Here is a 17,048-nt window from a genome sequence, read left to right on the forward strand (position 1 = left end):
TTATATCACTATGCTTTGAATAAACATGTCCAACCTCGCAGCCAAAACCCAGCATCAGGCTCAACCAGAAAAGCAGGAACCACCTATAGCTACGTAGCGCACGTCAGTGAACAGGAAGTGAGGAATTGAGATGGCCAGGAAAGTTGCCTGGAAGAAAGTAAAAGCAGAAAGGTAGAAAGTCTGGTAGAAAACAGCCTAAGGCAGAGAGCAGCAGCAGTAATGGCTCCTCATCTGGTGCCTGTGGCTTCAGTTGTGGCTTATTTCAGTATTTTAGACCGGAGCCAGAATAAGGCAATAATTGAATGACAATTATTTTCTAAGAACGTAAGTATAAAAATCATAATATGTAGTCTCACTTGTTATTATGTCTATTATTATTGCTCTAGCTCCATTCTGTTTAACATATCCTAACCTCCCTAGGCAGCCTACACATTCCCCTCGTTTGGCTACAGATATCCTTAAACAGAATTGCCCGTATCTTAGTTCTCCCTTCAATTACCATATTATCTCTCATCTATTATTATCATTGCTACTTTGTATTCTTACTTTTCCTCTACCTGTGGAACATTTGTTTGTTACTAACTTAACCTGCCTGAAGGCTTGGATAGATGTTCCAGAAACAGTATGGACAGTCTTAAAGCAAATCACTCATGTGGGAATATTTTGATGGGCAATATATATATGGAACACAGCAGGCAAGAGGTTCCCCTCCCAATTCTTTTTTAAATTGATGTATATTTGCTATTCATTAAAATGTACAAATCTTAGGTATACAAAGTTCAATGAGATTTTACCTATGTAACCACCATCTAGATCAACATACAGAAAATTTTAATCACCCCAGAAAGTTCCCTTGTGCCCTTTCTTACTCAGTCCATATACCACCAAAAAGACAGCTACTAGTCTAACTTCTATTCCCATATATTAACTTGCATGTTCTTAAACTTTATATAAATGGAATCATATTGTGTGTACTCTGGCATCTGGCTTCTTTCACTTGTAGTTTTTTTGAGTTTCATCATTGTTTATATGCGTAGTTCATTTTTTTATTGATATGTAATATTCCATTGTGTGAATATAATACAATTCATTGCCTATTTTCCTGTTAATGGACATATGTGTTGTTTTCAGTTTAGGACTTCTATGAATAAAGAGTCTATGGATATTCTTGTATATGTCTTTTGATGGACATATGCACTCATTTCTTCTGAGTGTATGTCTAGGAGTAGATTTGCTACTGTGTTTCCCCGAAAATAAGACCTAGCTGGACAATCAGCTCTAATGCGTCTTTTGAAGCAAAAATTAATATAAGACCCGGTCTTATATAATATAATATAACGTAACATAACATAACATAATATAATACCGGGTCTTATATTAATTTTTGCTTCAAAAGACGCATTAGAGCTGATTGTCCAGCTAGGTCGTATTTTCGGGGAAACAGAGTAAGTCATAGTATAGTCTGTCGTTAAATTTAATATAAACTGCCAAATAATTTCCTAAAATGGTTGGACCATGTTACACTCCTACCAACAATATCAGAGAGTTCCATTTATTCCACATTGTCGCCCATACTTGTCAGTCTTTTTAATTTTAGTCATTCTGGTTTGGTTTGTAGTAGTATCGCACTGAGGTGGTGAACAATTAGAAAAACTCTTTTAAAATACCCTAAATGGCTTCCCATCAGCCTAGGGATAAAATCCAAACTTCTTAGGACAACTCTCCAAAGCTCATGCTTTTAATCACGATGCTCTACTGCCTCCCTAATACGATAGTGCACTTTGTTTCTCATGTGAATGCTAACTTCACCTGGCCAAGTACAATCAATCATGCAGGCCCTTTCATTGTAGCTGGCGTTGTTCTGATACAACCAGTAGCACTAAAACTCTACCTGAGTTCATAGATTTTAAAACAATCATACATTATACTCTTAATGCTTTTGATACTTTACAGTTAATACACCTGCTCCTTTTCTATTTTTCTGGGTGCCTTTTGCATTATGGAAAATCATGATGTAATTAAAAGGAACTCAATGTCTTCAGCCTCTAATTTTGTGTCATGGCAAATAAGCTAACCAGCTTCCAAATTTAACCAGCTTCCATTCTCTATGTACGTGAATTTTTTTCATAGTTTTAGTTAGGGACTAGAAAATAAAGTTTATTGATATCTATTGTATGCCAGGTACATGCTAGATAATCCTCAAGCAACCTTTCATGATAAACACTGTTATCCTTATTTTATAGCTGAGGCAACTCAGTCTCAAAGAGCTTTAAGTAACTTGCCAAAGTTGGTAAATAATAAGTGATAGACTTGGGGATCTAGTTAAGGTCTGATTCCAAAACCCCTGTACACTCTTTCCACTGTGTGGTCAGTCAAATGGATCAAAATAAATGTGAATCAGAACATATCTGTATTCTATTATAACCTTGAAAACTTTGGTAGCATGCCAAAATATTTGAATCAAGAGGTTCCAACTCAGTGAAATTCTATTATATGCTTGAGAGACTCTTAAAACTGTAGTAAAGTGCTGTGAATATGAACGTCTAATTAGAAAAAGCAGATGGGACATAACCTCTTTATTCCAATTCCATTACTATTTTCACTTTAGCCATGGCCATGTAGAGAAACTTGTCCCTGTTACTTGTTTTTTAAAATGCTCTGGATAATTCCAACAAATGTGAATTTTATCTTAAATTTGATGCCTCAGTCTTTATTTTAAGGGAAACATGATGAAATGTTGGCTAAGAGTCACCCTTATATTAGTTAAACATTTTATTCTCCATGTGATTGAATCAATCAATTTACATGCAAGAGGAAGAAAAGAAAAATGCTTAGATTCCTTTTTAAAGTATCTCCAGAATTTCTAATTATAATTTAAGGATCAATGAATGTTGTTTGTTTTCACACATTTCACATATGTTCCTTTGGCTTAAATAACTCAACTTTCCTGTTCTTAAATTTTTTTTGGTGCCAATTTGGATAACATTTCAGAAAATATTTACCTGTTGATAAATTGTAGTGTGTCAATGGTGAAAACTTGTTTACTATGCTAAATTTCACCGGCTTTCTCCAGACAGGCGTGCCTCTTTCAATTCAACCATTTTGTCTTTAGATGAGATAACCTATTTGAAAAATCTCTATTTCTTGGCAGTTTGGTCCTAATCTGAACTATGCATTACTAGCCTCATCTCCCACCTGCACATTACACTTCGGCTATATCAAACTACTTGGTGTTTTAGTACCAGATATATTTTTACATCTCTGCCTTTGACCTCTTTTGTCTGGTAAACTCACCGTGTCTGTCATTCAGGACTCTGTTTAAGTGCCATTCCTCTAGAAAGCCTTCCTTTAATCCTTCCTCAGCTCCCTGAAAGAATTAGGTGACCCTTTTCTCTGCTCCCAGTGAATACGATGTATATCTCTATTGCTGTGCTTCATATACTATATTGTAATTATCTGTTTACTTTCGGACTTTCCCCTGATATTCTTTAATGGTTCAGGGGGAAAGTGACAGAATATGAGGTTGGAGAGATTTAGGCAGAGGCCAGATCATGCAGGGCCTTACCATAGGCCAGAGTATGTATGTCATTTATAAATAAATATGCATTTATGGGGTTGCTAAATTGTGTTTTACTGTCAAAGTTGGGAGACTACTCCTGTAGACTGGACATTACCCTGCCTTGTAACCAGAGATATATATTTTACAATGCAAAACGAATCCTGTTAATCCTTGTGTGTATGTATATGGATCTAGTCGTCCATCGGTATACACAGGGCGTTGGTTCCAGGACCCCCCTCACATACCAAAATCTTACAATGTTTAAGTCCCTGATATGAAACGGCATTAGTGTTTCATATAACCTACGCACATCCTCCTGTATACTTTAAATCATCTCTAGTTTATAGGCATATCTTGGAGATATTGCGGATTTGGTTCTAGACCACCACAATAAAGCAAATATCACAATAAAGCAGGTCACGTGAACTTTTTGGTTTCTCAGTGCATCATATTAAAGTTATGTTTACACTGTACTGTAGTCTAGTAAGTGCACAATAGCATTATGTCTAAAAAAGCAATGGGCATATCTTATGTGGAAATAGTTTATTGCGAAAAAAATGCTAACCATCATCTGAGCCTTCAGTGAGTTGTAATGTTTGCTGACAGAGGGTCTTACCTTCAATTTGTAAAGAGTTTAATATCTGCGATGGGCAGGAAAGTTAAGTGCAATAAAATGAGGTATGCCTGTGCATGTATGTTCATAGCAGCACTCACTATCTGTAATAGCCCAAACGTGGAAAAAACCTAAATGTCTGTCTTAGTCAGCTCAAGCTGTCATAACAAAATACCATAGCCAGGGTGGCTTGAACAACAGACGTTTATTTCTCAGTTCTGGAGGCTGGGAAGTCCAAGATCAGGTGCTGGTGTGTTTGTTTCCTGGAGAGAGCCCTCTGCTTGGCTATCAGGCAGCCACCTTCTCCCTGTGTCTTCACATGGCCTAATTTTGTTGCGTATAGGTGCAGAGAGACAGTGAGGGCCTGTCTCTTCCTCTTCTTATAAAGACACTAATCCCACCGTGAGGGCCCACCTTCATGACTTCATCTAACCCTGATTACCCCCCAAATACAATCACGTTGTGGGTTAGGGCTTCAACGTATGAATTTTGGGGGACACAAACATAAAATGTATAACAGTGTCCATCAACTGGTGAATGGGTAAATAAAATGTAGTATGGCCTTACAATGGGATATTATTCATCATAAAAAGAATAGGTTATTGATACATGCTATAACATGAATGAACCTTGAAAATATTATGCTAAGTGAAAGAAAACAGGCGGAATAGACCACATATTGTATGATCCATTTATATGAAAAGTCCAGAACAAGTAAATCTATAGAGATGGAAAATAGATTAATGGTTGTCTAGGGCTGAGGAGGGAAAGGGAGGCTTGAAGGGAAAGAGGGAGTGACTGCTGATAAGGTGTCTCTCTGAGGTGATGGAAATGTCCTAAAGTTAGATAGTGAGGACGGTTGCACACTTTACGAACATACTAAAAATAATCAAATTGTGCGCTTTAAATTAATTAATTTTATAGTATGTGTATTATATCCCCATAAAGCTGATAAACTTTAGCAAATACCGGTGGTTTGTTTTAAAGTGACAAAATATAAAATATTGTGTAGAGATAGGTAATTCTGTTCTCTTACATTTCTTTACATTCTACATGGGTTTTTGAAAGCAAATAAATTGTAGAGATCTCTTAAAAAACAGACTTTTGATGCTGTATAATAACCCACCATGAGAACATTTGAAAATGTTTGGATAAAAATATTCCTTCAGTGAGGCATGATTAAGTGGCCAGTCTCCCTTCAGGATGAATAGTCATCCACTCATTTTTATTTTCTAACTTCACAGAATATTGCGTGACTTTAAATAACTCACAGGGGTTGTTTTTTCCCCTTCCAATAATTTATCTATCTTTACACCTTCTAATTTCTTCTGTGGAAAAAAGACACCAACCATCCTACTCCCTCACTTCTTTAGTAAAGCAAGTACAATAACTCTTTACTTTTCTTATCTCATTTTGAGCAGTGAAAAATAATGCAATGTGTATAGTGGGATTTTTTTTAAAGCAAGAGTAATAGCGATTTTGAAATTTTTCTCAAGTGGCTTCGTGCAAATTATTAGGTGATACCCCTTTCACCACGTTGGTTGGGCTCACTGGTTATACATCCTTAAGTCTCACTCCTCTGGTGTCGTTTTTGCGCTCCCTGACTTCCTCCATAAGTGCCCCTCCTCTGTGCTCTATATGTCTACTTGTACTGGCCTCTTCTATTTATCTATCTGTGTCCTCCATTAGACTATGTGCTTCGTTAAGGCCCATGACTGGATCTTTTCTTTGTCCCTCAGCATCTGTAACTGACTTGACTTTGGCAAAGAGAAGAAGCTCAGTAAATGCTTGTTGAACTGAATTGAATGAATCACAGTAGAAGCTCAATGATCAGATGTGATAGGGGCTGATATTTGGTCAGTTGATTTTTAAAAAGTCGAAGCATATAATTATTGAAAACAATACATACCCACCGTAAAGGTTTATTTTAATTACAACATATAGTTATATAATCTTTGACAATTATTTGATGTAGGGCAGGGCCTTTGAATATGAAGTTGTAATTTTAGTTCTACTAAGTGTTTCTTGGATTAAAAACAAAAAAAAATTTTTAAACTCTAAAATGAAAGCAGTTTATTTAAAATAGAAGCACTTGGGAAGAACATTGGGATACGAATACAGAATCTTCAGATTTTTACTGTTTTTCCTAATCCGTAACATACTTTACCCATACCTAATTCAATAACTATTTTTATTAGCAATTCACCTTTATTGAGTCTGTTTTAAGTATTTAAAATAGTTTTTGTAGAAACAGCAGCTCTCTTTGCAGTCATAGTTCTGATAACTAAATACAGTGGCATTAACAGGTTTGGGAACAACATAACCGACTGGCTCTTAGTAAGCAAACAGTTCAGCTATTTGAATCCGAAGTGCAAGGAAGTACTGAAGAGTAGCTAACCAGCGGTGAACATTAAAGCTTTCCCTGAGCATCAGGCAATGTATTTCATAGAAACAAAGGAGAATATTAATTAATCTGATAAGTCACTTAGTGGAGGGAATTTAAGAGAACTTATACTACACTTATTTTTTTCTATGCCAAAATGTCATTAATTGTAGAGCATATGCAGAGCCTGCTGTAAACTGCCACAAGATTTCATATACTTTGTTCTTAAAACTCTGTGATTTGAAATGTCTTATTGTCACTCTGGCCACCTCCAAAGAATTTTATGCTAATTGGCTTTTTTGTTTGTTTTAATTTCAGTCGTAGGAATGGGATCCTGGTGCTTCCACATGACTCTGAAATATGAAATGCAGGTCAGTAATGGCGAAATTGACAAAATGCTTATTTCTCCTAATCCAGAGACACTTCATATTTGAGAAAAGAGCACACTGCTACAGGATGGTATCAAGATAAGAGACTGAAGGAAAAAAAAAAAGATGGGATTTGTAATCTGGACTTTTCACTTCGGGCTAAAGGATCCAGGTTGACTAAGTGAAATAAAGAGGCAAGCAAATAAGTTGTCCATAGAGAAAGCAAGTGAGAGCATTATTTTGGACCACCTCTGTGCAGGCATGTACAATTTTAGAGCAGGATTAAAGAGGAGAGTCCCATGGAGACATCTTAAAAAGACACAATCAATTCACCAAAATAACACATTCTTATTGTTAGATGCCTGCATTCCCTATGTCTATTATGGCATCCATTTGAATGATCTGGTCCCTCTATTTAGCAAGGTTTTAGAGCTATGCCAGGATTTTTATCTACTGCCTTTGCTCAAAGGAGGCCATATATTTAGTCCTCAATATTTTGACCTCTTTTTTTCCCCATCACAAACCCAGAAACTTCTAGAACAGTACTGTCCAGTAGGAATATAATGTGAGCTACATATGTAATTTAAAATTTTCTAGTAGCCACATTTAAAAAGCCAATTAAAAAGAAATAGGTTAATTTTAATAATATGTTTTATTTAACCCAATATATCCAAAGTATTACTATTACTTCAACATGTAACCAATATAAAAATTTATTAATGAAGTGTTTCACGTCCTGAAATCAGTTGTGTATCTCACACGTGCAGTATATGTCAGTTTAAATTGGGTTTATTTCAAGTTCTCAGTAGCCACATAAGGCTAGTGGCTACTGTATTGGACAGCGCTATTCTAGAAGGATATGTGTATACAACAGTCTATAAATTATTTACAGCTGTATTTAATGTGTAAGAATTCTTAGAATTGATTCTAATATTCACTACATATTTATAATAAGATGTCAAATGCATGCTGTGCTGTGCACGCCATACTTGACTTGGAGAATATGCGAATGAATAACATACTGGACTGATCTAATTGAGTATAGAACACATTTCTTCTCATACTTTCTGCCTGGGAGAACAGATTTATAAACACTGATACAATATGAAAATTATTTTTAAAGAAGTAAAAATAACCTATGGCAACACAGTGGAGCTTAGAAGAATCTATAAGTTAAAGACATTTGAATAGAATCTGAAAGAATGAGTTGAAACATTTTAGGTAGTGAAAGGATGAGATGACATACCAGAGTTACACTATGACATAAACAGAAACAAGGAATCATTACAACGTGTGGTGTATCTGACAACAGTGATCAAGCTAGAACTTCAAATGGTGAGAAATGGCAGGAATGATATTCAAAATGTTTAACAACTGTATGGCGAAAATACCAACAATCAGAACAGTGATATCAGTGAGCAACAGCTCAATAGTAAACTGATAAATAAGGTCTTGCATTTTATCATACTAAAAATTGATTGGAATTTGTCCAGCTCTAGCAATTATTAAGTGTATAGTATCTTAGATAGTTACGACTCACATTTTACAAATTCCAATACTAGAGCTGAAAGAGGCTGATTGATTTGACCAAAATCACCCACAGTTTATAAATAACACATTTCATATTTATTTATACATATATACATAATATATATATACATACATATTTCTATACGCACGTACATACATCCATTCTCCTCCAGCTCTGTCCAGGAGAGGGCTTGGGAGCAGGGAACCCCAATAGCAAGAGCATACCTAATACCCAGCTCTGATTTCTAAAAATCATTCCCCAGTAAAAGGAACCAAGGCTGATTCTAAGAGCTGGCAGAAAAAAGCACAGTATAAGCCTGGAACATCATTTTCTGCCAGAAAGAATGGAAATGCTAAAAGAATGATGGGGACTTGTCAAAAGGACACTGAAGCCAATTTGAAGGGGTTCCCACTGTCCAAATTTGGGACAATTTGAGCTCAAAATAAGTAACGATAGTAGCAGATTATAACAGTTATCAAATCCATTGATTATGTAACCCATTGAATAAAATGGGAAATCATGAGTCCATACTAAAATAATACATGATATAATAAATGAAACAATAAGTGATTATAAGTAAATGAATAAATTAAAAGTTTGATGTTCAATTTACATAGTTTCCAAGTACCTCCCCACAAAATAATTGTAAAGGGAAAAAGAGTAACTTTATAATGGAGGAGCCTAGCAGACAACGTCTTAATCAAGGAATCAGAATGAGTGTCTTCAGTAATGCGACAAATCAAAATTCTATGCTATCTGATAGGATATAGTGGCAAGAACATAGCATCACTTCTCTGATATTCTTGCCAAAGATACATAATCTGAATCTATTCATGGGAAGCATCAGGCAAAATCAAATTAAATGACATTCTATAAAACATCTGGCAGGTAGTCTTCCAATTAAAAGACTGAGGAACTGTTTAAGATTGAAAGAGAGTGAAAAAAGAACAAAAAACAAAAGAAAAAACTAAAAAGGGAAAAGAGAGAGTGAAAAGACATTACAACTAAATACAGCGTGTGATTCTGGACTGGATCGTGTGTGTTTGTGTGTGTTTATGATATTATTGAGACACTTCGAAAAACTTGAATGGGGTCGGAGGATTACTTGGTAGTAATAAATTAATGTTGATTTCCTGATATTATGTTGATAATATGGATATATAGGTGAATGTGTTTTTTTAAAGATATACTTTACATACTCTAAAATTCACCCTTTTAAAGTATACCACTATCTAATTACAGAACATTTCATCACACTGAAAAGAAACCCTATGCCCATTAGCTGTCTCTCCCTGTTAACTCCCTCCACCCAGCCCCTGACAACCGCTAATCTACACTCTCTCTCTCTGGATTTGCCTGTTCTGGATGTTTCATAACAACGGATCATACAATATGTGATCTTTTGTGTCTGGCTTCTTTCATTTAAGCCAAATAATATTCTATTGTATGGATATACCACATTTTGTTTATCCATTTATTAATTAATGGATATTTCGGTTGTTTCTACTTTTTGGCTTTTATGCATAATGCTGCTATAAACTTTCATGCACATGTTTTTGTAGATGTATATTTTAGTTCTCTTGGGTATATACTTAGCAGTGGAATTGCTAGATCATATGGTAACTCTATACTTAACCTTTTGAGGAGCTGCCAGACTCTTTTTCAAAGTCGCTGTACCATTTTACATTCCCACCAGCAATTTTTCTGTATCCTTGCCAATACTTGTTATTGTCTGTTTTTTTAATTACACTCATCCTAGTGGGTGTGAAGTGGTATCTCATTGTAGTTTTGCTTTGCATTTCCCTAATGACTAATGATGTTGAGCATCTTTTCATGTACTTATTGGCCATTTGTATATGTTCTTAAGAGAAATATCTATTCAGATCCTTTGCCCATTTTTAATTGGATTATTTGCCTTTTTATCATTGAGTTCTTCATATGTTCTGGATACTAGACCTTTATCAAATATATGGTTTGTGAATATTTTCTTCCATTTTGTGGGTTTTTTCACTTTCTAAATAACATCATTTGAACAAAAAAGTTTTCAATTTTGCTGAAGTCCCATTTTATATGTATGTCCCATGTATGAAGAAACAACTGGATGAATATGCTGAGGCAAGATGCCTGGCAAGACTGGGCATCTAAACTAAGTAGGGCATACACCCCCCTTCTGTGCAATGATCAGATTGTGACGAGAATATTGCATTCAATTCTGAGGACTGACCTGGCATATGTTCAAATGAGAGACACCAGAATGGTGAAAGAACTAAAATTCTAGCCTGAGGGGAAGGAACCGGAATACAGTCTTACGCTACTTAATGATGGGGATATCTGAAAAATATGTCATTAGATGATTTCATCATGCGAACATCATAGAGTGCTCTTACCCAAACCTAGATGGTGTAGCCTTCTACTGTAATTGTACGTGCTATACTTTTATATGACTGGCTGGTTTGTTTACACCAGCGTCACTCACAAACACGTGAGTAATGTGTGCACTAACACCTTACAACAGCTACAGCAGCACGAGGCGATAGGAATTTTTCAGCTCCATTATAATCTGATGGGACCATCATCTCATATGCTGTCCGTGGTTGACTGAAATGTTGGTATGCAGTGCACGACTGTATTTGGCCTGAAGAAGAGAAGATATTTCATTACAAAGAGAAGGATCCATTACCCCCACTCAGCTGTATACACCAGACTCTCTCTATTCTGTGCATTTGTTCATGTCGGGCCCTATCGCATTCCCTTCTCTCCCATGGACAATTCCTGTTCAGCCTGTAAGCCTCAGGCAAAGTGGCAGCTCCTCCAGGAAGCCTTCCATGGATGGCCTCAGTGTGAGATATGTACCCCTTCTATGTTCTTCCATAATACTCCGTGTGTCTCTATTACTGCCCTTATCAAGTGTTGTTTTGTAAATATACTTATGTGTCTGACTTTTCTATGAGAATGTCAGTTACCTGAGAGCAGGGACTCTCTCTGGTTGACCTTGGTGTGTCCCCTATTTATATCACAGTTCTGGCACATAGCATTGCATACGTGTTTTATGAATCAGTGTTTTAAGGGTTGACATACTGAAGAGGATTAGGTTCATTTCATGTGGTCCCGGTGGGATTAAAGACAAAGAGACATCTTGCTTAACATAGGGAAGAATTTTCTGAGCCAGTAGCTGGTAAGAGCTGCCTTGGGAGATCAATCTTGAGTCCTCTGACGTTGGAGGTGCCCGAGCACAGACTGGAAAAACACTCTGATTAGTTCAAAAATTTTTATTTGGTACCTGAGAAACAGGTATGATAGGTAAAGATAATACTGTTCTTCTCTCCTGGAGTCTATGGTCTAGGAGTGAAGGTAATATGCCAGTGAATGCGATGGTAAAGGACGATACAGGGTGCTGTGGAAATGGCAAGAGAAATGAATTACTTAGGGAAGAAGGTCAGAGAAGGGGTTTCACAGAGATGCGTCAGACACATGTTTGAATTGCATTGTCAAAGATGAATAGGAATTTGCCAGGCCAACTGGAACCCCAGTTGTGAGAGTATGTCTGGCGTCTCAGGGCACTGCTGGTAGTGCATGATGGTTGTAGCCTTGGAATAGCAATGTGTGGTGATGATGGCGATTGTGCTACCAGTAATGATTCCTAACTTTGTTAAATTATTGAGGACCTGCTCTGGGGCAAGCGTCGGACTACGCTGCAGGAGATGGGGTTTGGGAAACTAACTAAAGGCCAGATCTAAGCCTCTTGGGCTTTGTCCCCTGAGAGCCATGAACAGATTTTGGACAGAGGTGGGACACACTTTGATTTGCATATAAACTTAATTGTTGGCAAGGTTCTTAGCAAGATAACCAGCATTTGGATGGACAAGATGGCCCTTCATCCTGAGATCTTTGATTATGTGCTTTATCATTACTATAAGACCACTTTATCAACTTCATGGACAAATTATACAAATGCCATATTTTCTTCCCGTGGTTTTATGTGCTGTCTTTGTGAGCAGAAATGATATACAATTCATTTTCCCAGTGAGTGAGGACAGGGGAAGAATCATCAATATTGAAGGACTTGTGTAAACAGCTTCTTCATCTCTTTAATGTAAACATAAAATGATTGTAAATATTCCTTGCCGGCTCCCTGTCTTGTCTCCTTTCAGGATAAATTTGTCTCCGCTATGTTAGGCCATAATTTGTTATGCACAACCACTGAAGCGAATTAAGAAATGGCAATGCTGCCACTTAGCTAACTCTGGGGGTCCACTAGTGAGCCACTCCACCAGCCTGAACTTTGTTTGCTGTAGCTGTAGAGATATTCGGGGCCCAGCTCTGCCGAAAGGGAGCTCAAGCAAACATTGACAGGACAGTGTTAAGAATGATTTAGAGGTTGGATGGTACTTTCTTCAGATTTATTATTCCTACATGGCTTCTTGGGTTCCAGTTCTGATTCTATGCCTTTACTGGCTCTTTAAGATATACCACCGTATCTTGCTGAGCCTTAGTTTTCTTATCTGTCTAATGTGTTTAACAATATCTGTAGGAGTATTATGAGGATCAATTGATTGACGTATGTGAAAGTGCCATCATAGGATTTGGTAAATAAGTGTTTAATAAATATTAGTTTTCTTCCTTTTCTTCAGCCGGTCAGAATGTCTGAAACCATTTAACTAATCCATTGTTAGGGATTCATTCGAGTACTGTTATGTGTGCCCCTGTGAAGGGTAACATTTTAAGGTATTACTAACTCCTTTCGCAGGATTAATGTGTCACATTCTTGTGGCAACTAGCCAAGAGCAAGGCCTCTGGAAATGGAATTGATTTAGAATCATAGAGCTTTTATTAGGAGAAATTTTAAAAATTTAGTCCAATCTACACATTTTATAAATGTAAAACAGCCCAAGAAAGGGAAAATGACTTGACTAAAGTTATACAGAAAGTTAGAGACAAATTTAGGACCCAAATTTCATTTTGTGTTGTTTCCTTTACCTGTCTTAGGACTTTGTCTTGCATTGATGGTGGTAGGAGTATAAAGGCTTTACGTTTTTAGAAGACTTCTCCCATATTTTCTTTTCATTTATTCACTCATTCAACTCATTCTTTTTTGCTTTCACTAAGTGATATACACAATTATTGATAATCCTGTGGAGGGTGAAATTAAAGACAATTTCTTAACTTTTTATTTGTGTTTTTCCTACTTTTTCCAAGTATTCTGTACTGAGTATGTAATATGCTTGATTAGAAAAAAATTAATGCTAGTAGAAAAGGAATGTATTCATCTATGTCTCATAAGTAAAAATAAACTTACTTATTCTAGGAAATAAAACCAAAGAAAAATATTTGTTCACCTATAACTTTACTTATAATACAAAAACAAAAATAGGTTAAATGTTGGGTAATAATGTAAGCTAATTCAGACTTTATAATATAAACAACAGATGTTCTGGTTATAAATACCACCCTTCTTTCTCTTTTGCTTCCATCTCCTTGAATGGAACCATCTTAAACCAAAAGCCCAAGCCAAAAACCTGTGATTCAGCTTTAATTTCTTCTACTTTCTCACTTTTACAACCTCTTGATTCAACTTTCATAATAACTTTTGGATACATTTACTTCTAGCTATCTCCATTGCCACTACCATAATCCATCATCTCCAACCCAGATTCCTGTAAATGCTTCCTGATTGGTGTCCCTTTCTCCCCTTTCCATTTGTCACGCTGGAACAGAAATATTCTTCCTACAAGCAAAACTATTATCACTGTTGAATTCTTTGAGCAATGTTGACTATGCTTTGTACAAGTGTTGAGGATGAGATGTGTAAAACACAGTCCCTGGTCTCCAGATGGCATATCACTTTTTAAACCTCTTTAATACGAGTACTTCCCATGTTTAAGCTCATAAATCTGAAGCACAGGCTTTGTGATCTGTCCCCTGCCTGCCTCTTCAGACTCATCTTCAGATACACACCCCACCCCACCCTGAAACTCCATTTTCTTGTACCGGTCATAATTTTGCTAGTTATGGTTTTCAAATAAGATTACTGGATTTGTATCACCCAAACTTTAAAATCTATGCCCTTTTAGCTTATGCTCTGTTCCATTTAGTTTCTTTAAACAAATAAGCAAGTCGCCAACATCTGGAGTCCAGACCTTTCTTCCAAGCTACAGATTTGTATTCCTAGTTACCTGATTGATTTCTACTTGACTGTCTCACAGGTACCTCAAACTCAACATGTTGAAAATTGCTCTTGTAATTTTCTCTGTTTTCACAGTCTCAGTAAAGTGTACTGCCATCAACTGAAGTGTTTAGGCAAGACACTTGGGAGTCACCCTGGGCAGTTCTTCTCCCTCACCTTTATATCAAATCAATTACAATCCCTGTTTATTTTACTTCCTAAATATTTCTCAAGCCTGTTTACTTACATCGATTCCCAATTCTGCTACCTTAATCTAAGTAGAAACTTTCCTTAGCCTGGATTGCTGTAGTCTCCTAGCTAGTCCTCCCACATTTATGTTTTCTCCCTTTAGAGCACTCTCCACACATACCTGATCTGGCACCATAGACCGGGGGTGTCAAAAAAAGGTACACAAGTGGACACTTTGGTCAGCGTTGCTCAAGCAGTAGTTCGCCATAATCAGAAGTGTTTGGACGCTGATGGTAACCACTTTGAGCACCTCTTGTAATTGCAGAAGTCAAATGTGACTAGTATTCATCTTTTGTTATCTGTATATATTGAGTATTACAATTTTAATACAGTTTTCCTTTCTTAAAATGTGTATACATTTTTTGGTACTCTCTGTACTTACTATTGTATTAGTCAGTGAGGGCTGCTGTAACAAAATGCCATGGACTAGGTGGCTTAAACAGTAGACATTTATTTTTTCATAGTTCTGGAAGCTGTAAGTCTGAGATCAGGATGTCAGCATGATTGGGTCTAGTGAGAGCTCTTTTTTTCTGGCCTGCAGGCAGCCTCCTCCTTGAAAGCTCTCTAGTGTCTCTATAAGGGCATTAATTCCCTGACACAGGTTCCACCCTCATGACCTCATGTAACCCTGATTACCTCTCATAGGCCCATCTCCAAATACCATCGGCTTGGGAATTAGGACTTCAACGTATGAATTTGGGTGTGACAAACATTCACTCCATAACAACTACATTTTCTTATTTTCTGTATTCTTGATGCTCTGGAATCTGGGACCTCACTGAATAGTGAGAGACTGCCCCTCCCAGGGATAGCCAATTCATAGATATAGCAAACAACTCATCCTGGACTGTGCCTTTCATACCTATGCAAACTAACCAGTCCAGAGCGTATACTCTAAACCACCTCTTACACTCCAGCAGGCAGCATTCCTCTGCCCAAATCACTAAAGATAGCCCCTTGACCCCTGAGCCTACTGAAATTATTCATATTAGCCAGTGCTAAACCTATTTACCCATCCTTGCTTTGCTTTTCTCTTGGAAACCACAATAAAGGCTGTCGCCTGTGTTTTCCCTCGCTCCTTCTTTCTCCTGACTGACGCTGGAGCTTTCCCGTGTGGCTCTATGTGGCATAGCTTGTCCCCTCCTCTTGGGAACTGTGAATAACAGACTGTCTTTTCAATGGCAGTCATCTGCTGATCTGTTAGCCTCACCATACCTGAATAATTATAAAGCCTGTATTTTAAAACACACCACTACTGCTGTTATGGACTGAACTGTGTCCTCTTAAAATTCGTATGTCAGATACTTAATCCCCAGTTTGACAGTATTTGGAGATGAGACCTTGTGGTGGCAATTAGGGTTGGATGAGGGAATGAGGGTGGAGGTCCTCATGATGGGGTTAGTACCCTTATAAGAAGAGACAGAGAGCTGGCTCTCCCTCCATGTGAGGACACAGTGAGAAGAGACGGCCATTGCAAGCCAAGAAGAGGGCTCTCACCAAAAGCCAACACTGCCAGCACTGTGATCTCGGACTTCCCAGCCTCCAGAACTGGGGGGAATGAATTCTGTTGTTGAAGCCACCCGGTCTGTGGTATTTTGTTATAGCAGCCCAAGCCAATGAAAACAGTCATCCAGCTTAAGCGTTTTCAATGCCTTCCCATTGCTTTTAAGATAAAATTGAGAATCCCTTTCAGCCTAAAACACTTTGTGTAGTCTGTTTGCTGCTTATCTCTCTAGTCTCATTTCATATCCCTTCTCTTCATCGCTAATTATTCTTCAGCCACATTGGGCTTTTTTCAGTTCTTTACATTCCCCTCCTAACACAGGACCTTTGCACATGCCGTTACTGCTGCTTAGGGTTCTCATCTTCCCTTCAGTCCCTCTTCATCTTACTCATACCTGCACATTTTTCAGGTCTTAGTTTATATGTCACTTCTTTAAGGAAAATTTTCATGACTCCCTAAGTTAGGACCCCTATTTTATGGTCTTGGTACTCCATACTTTTCCTTCATAGCACTTATTATAATTATAATTACAAATTTTTCATACAATTAACTATTTAATGCCTCTCTTTCCTGTAAAGTACCATGAGAGCAAGGACTATCTGGTCTCCTGCACATAGCATGGTGCCAGGCACATAGTAAGTGCTTAAAATTTGTTGAATCAATGAATAAAAGAATGAC

At 37.2% G+C, this 17,048-nt stretch overlaps 1 protein-coding gene across 2 annotated transcripts in view; it reads left to right on the forward strand.

Moving 5' to 3' along the window:
- The window catches only part of ACER3 (alkaline ceramidase 3), a 111,228-nt gene that overhangs the window by 50,896 nt on the left and 43,284 nt on the right, over positions 1-17,048 (forward strand). For both annotated transcript variants that reach the window (XM_033120670.1, XM_033120669.1), the window contains exon 3: positions 6,874-6,926. In XM_033120670.1, coding sequence (XP_032976561.1) covers positions 6,874-6,926 — 53 coding nt within the window. The remainder of the gene's footprint in view (positions 1-6,873; positions 6,927-17,048) is intronic.

The sequence above is a fragment of the Rhinolophus ferrumequinum genome, chromosome 11, assembly GCF_004115265.2.
Source record: "Rhinolophus ferrumequinum isolate MPI-CBG mRhiFer1 chromosome 11, mRhiFer1_v1.p, whole genome shotgun sequence".
In the NCBI taxonomy this organism is placed as follows: Eukaryota; Metazoa; Chordata; class Mammalia; order Chiroptera; family Rhinolophidae; genus Rhinolophus; species Rhinolophus ferrumequinum.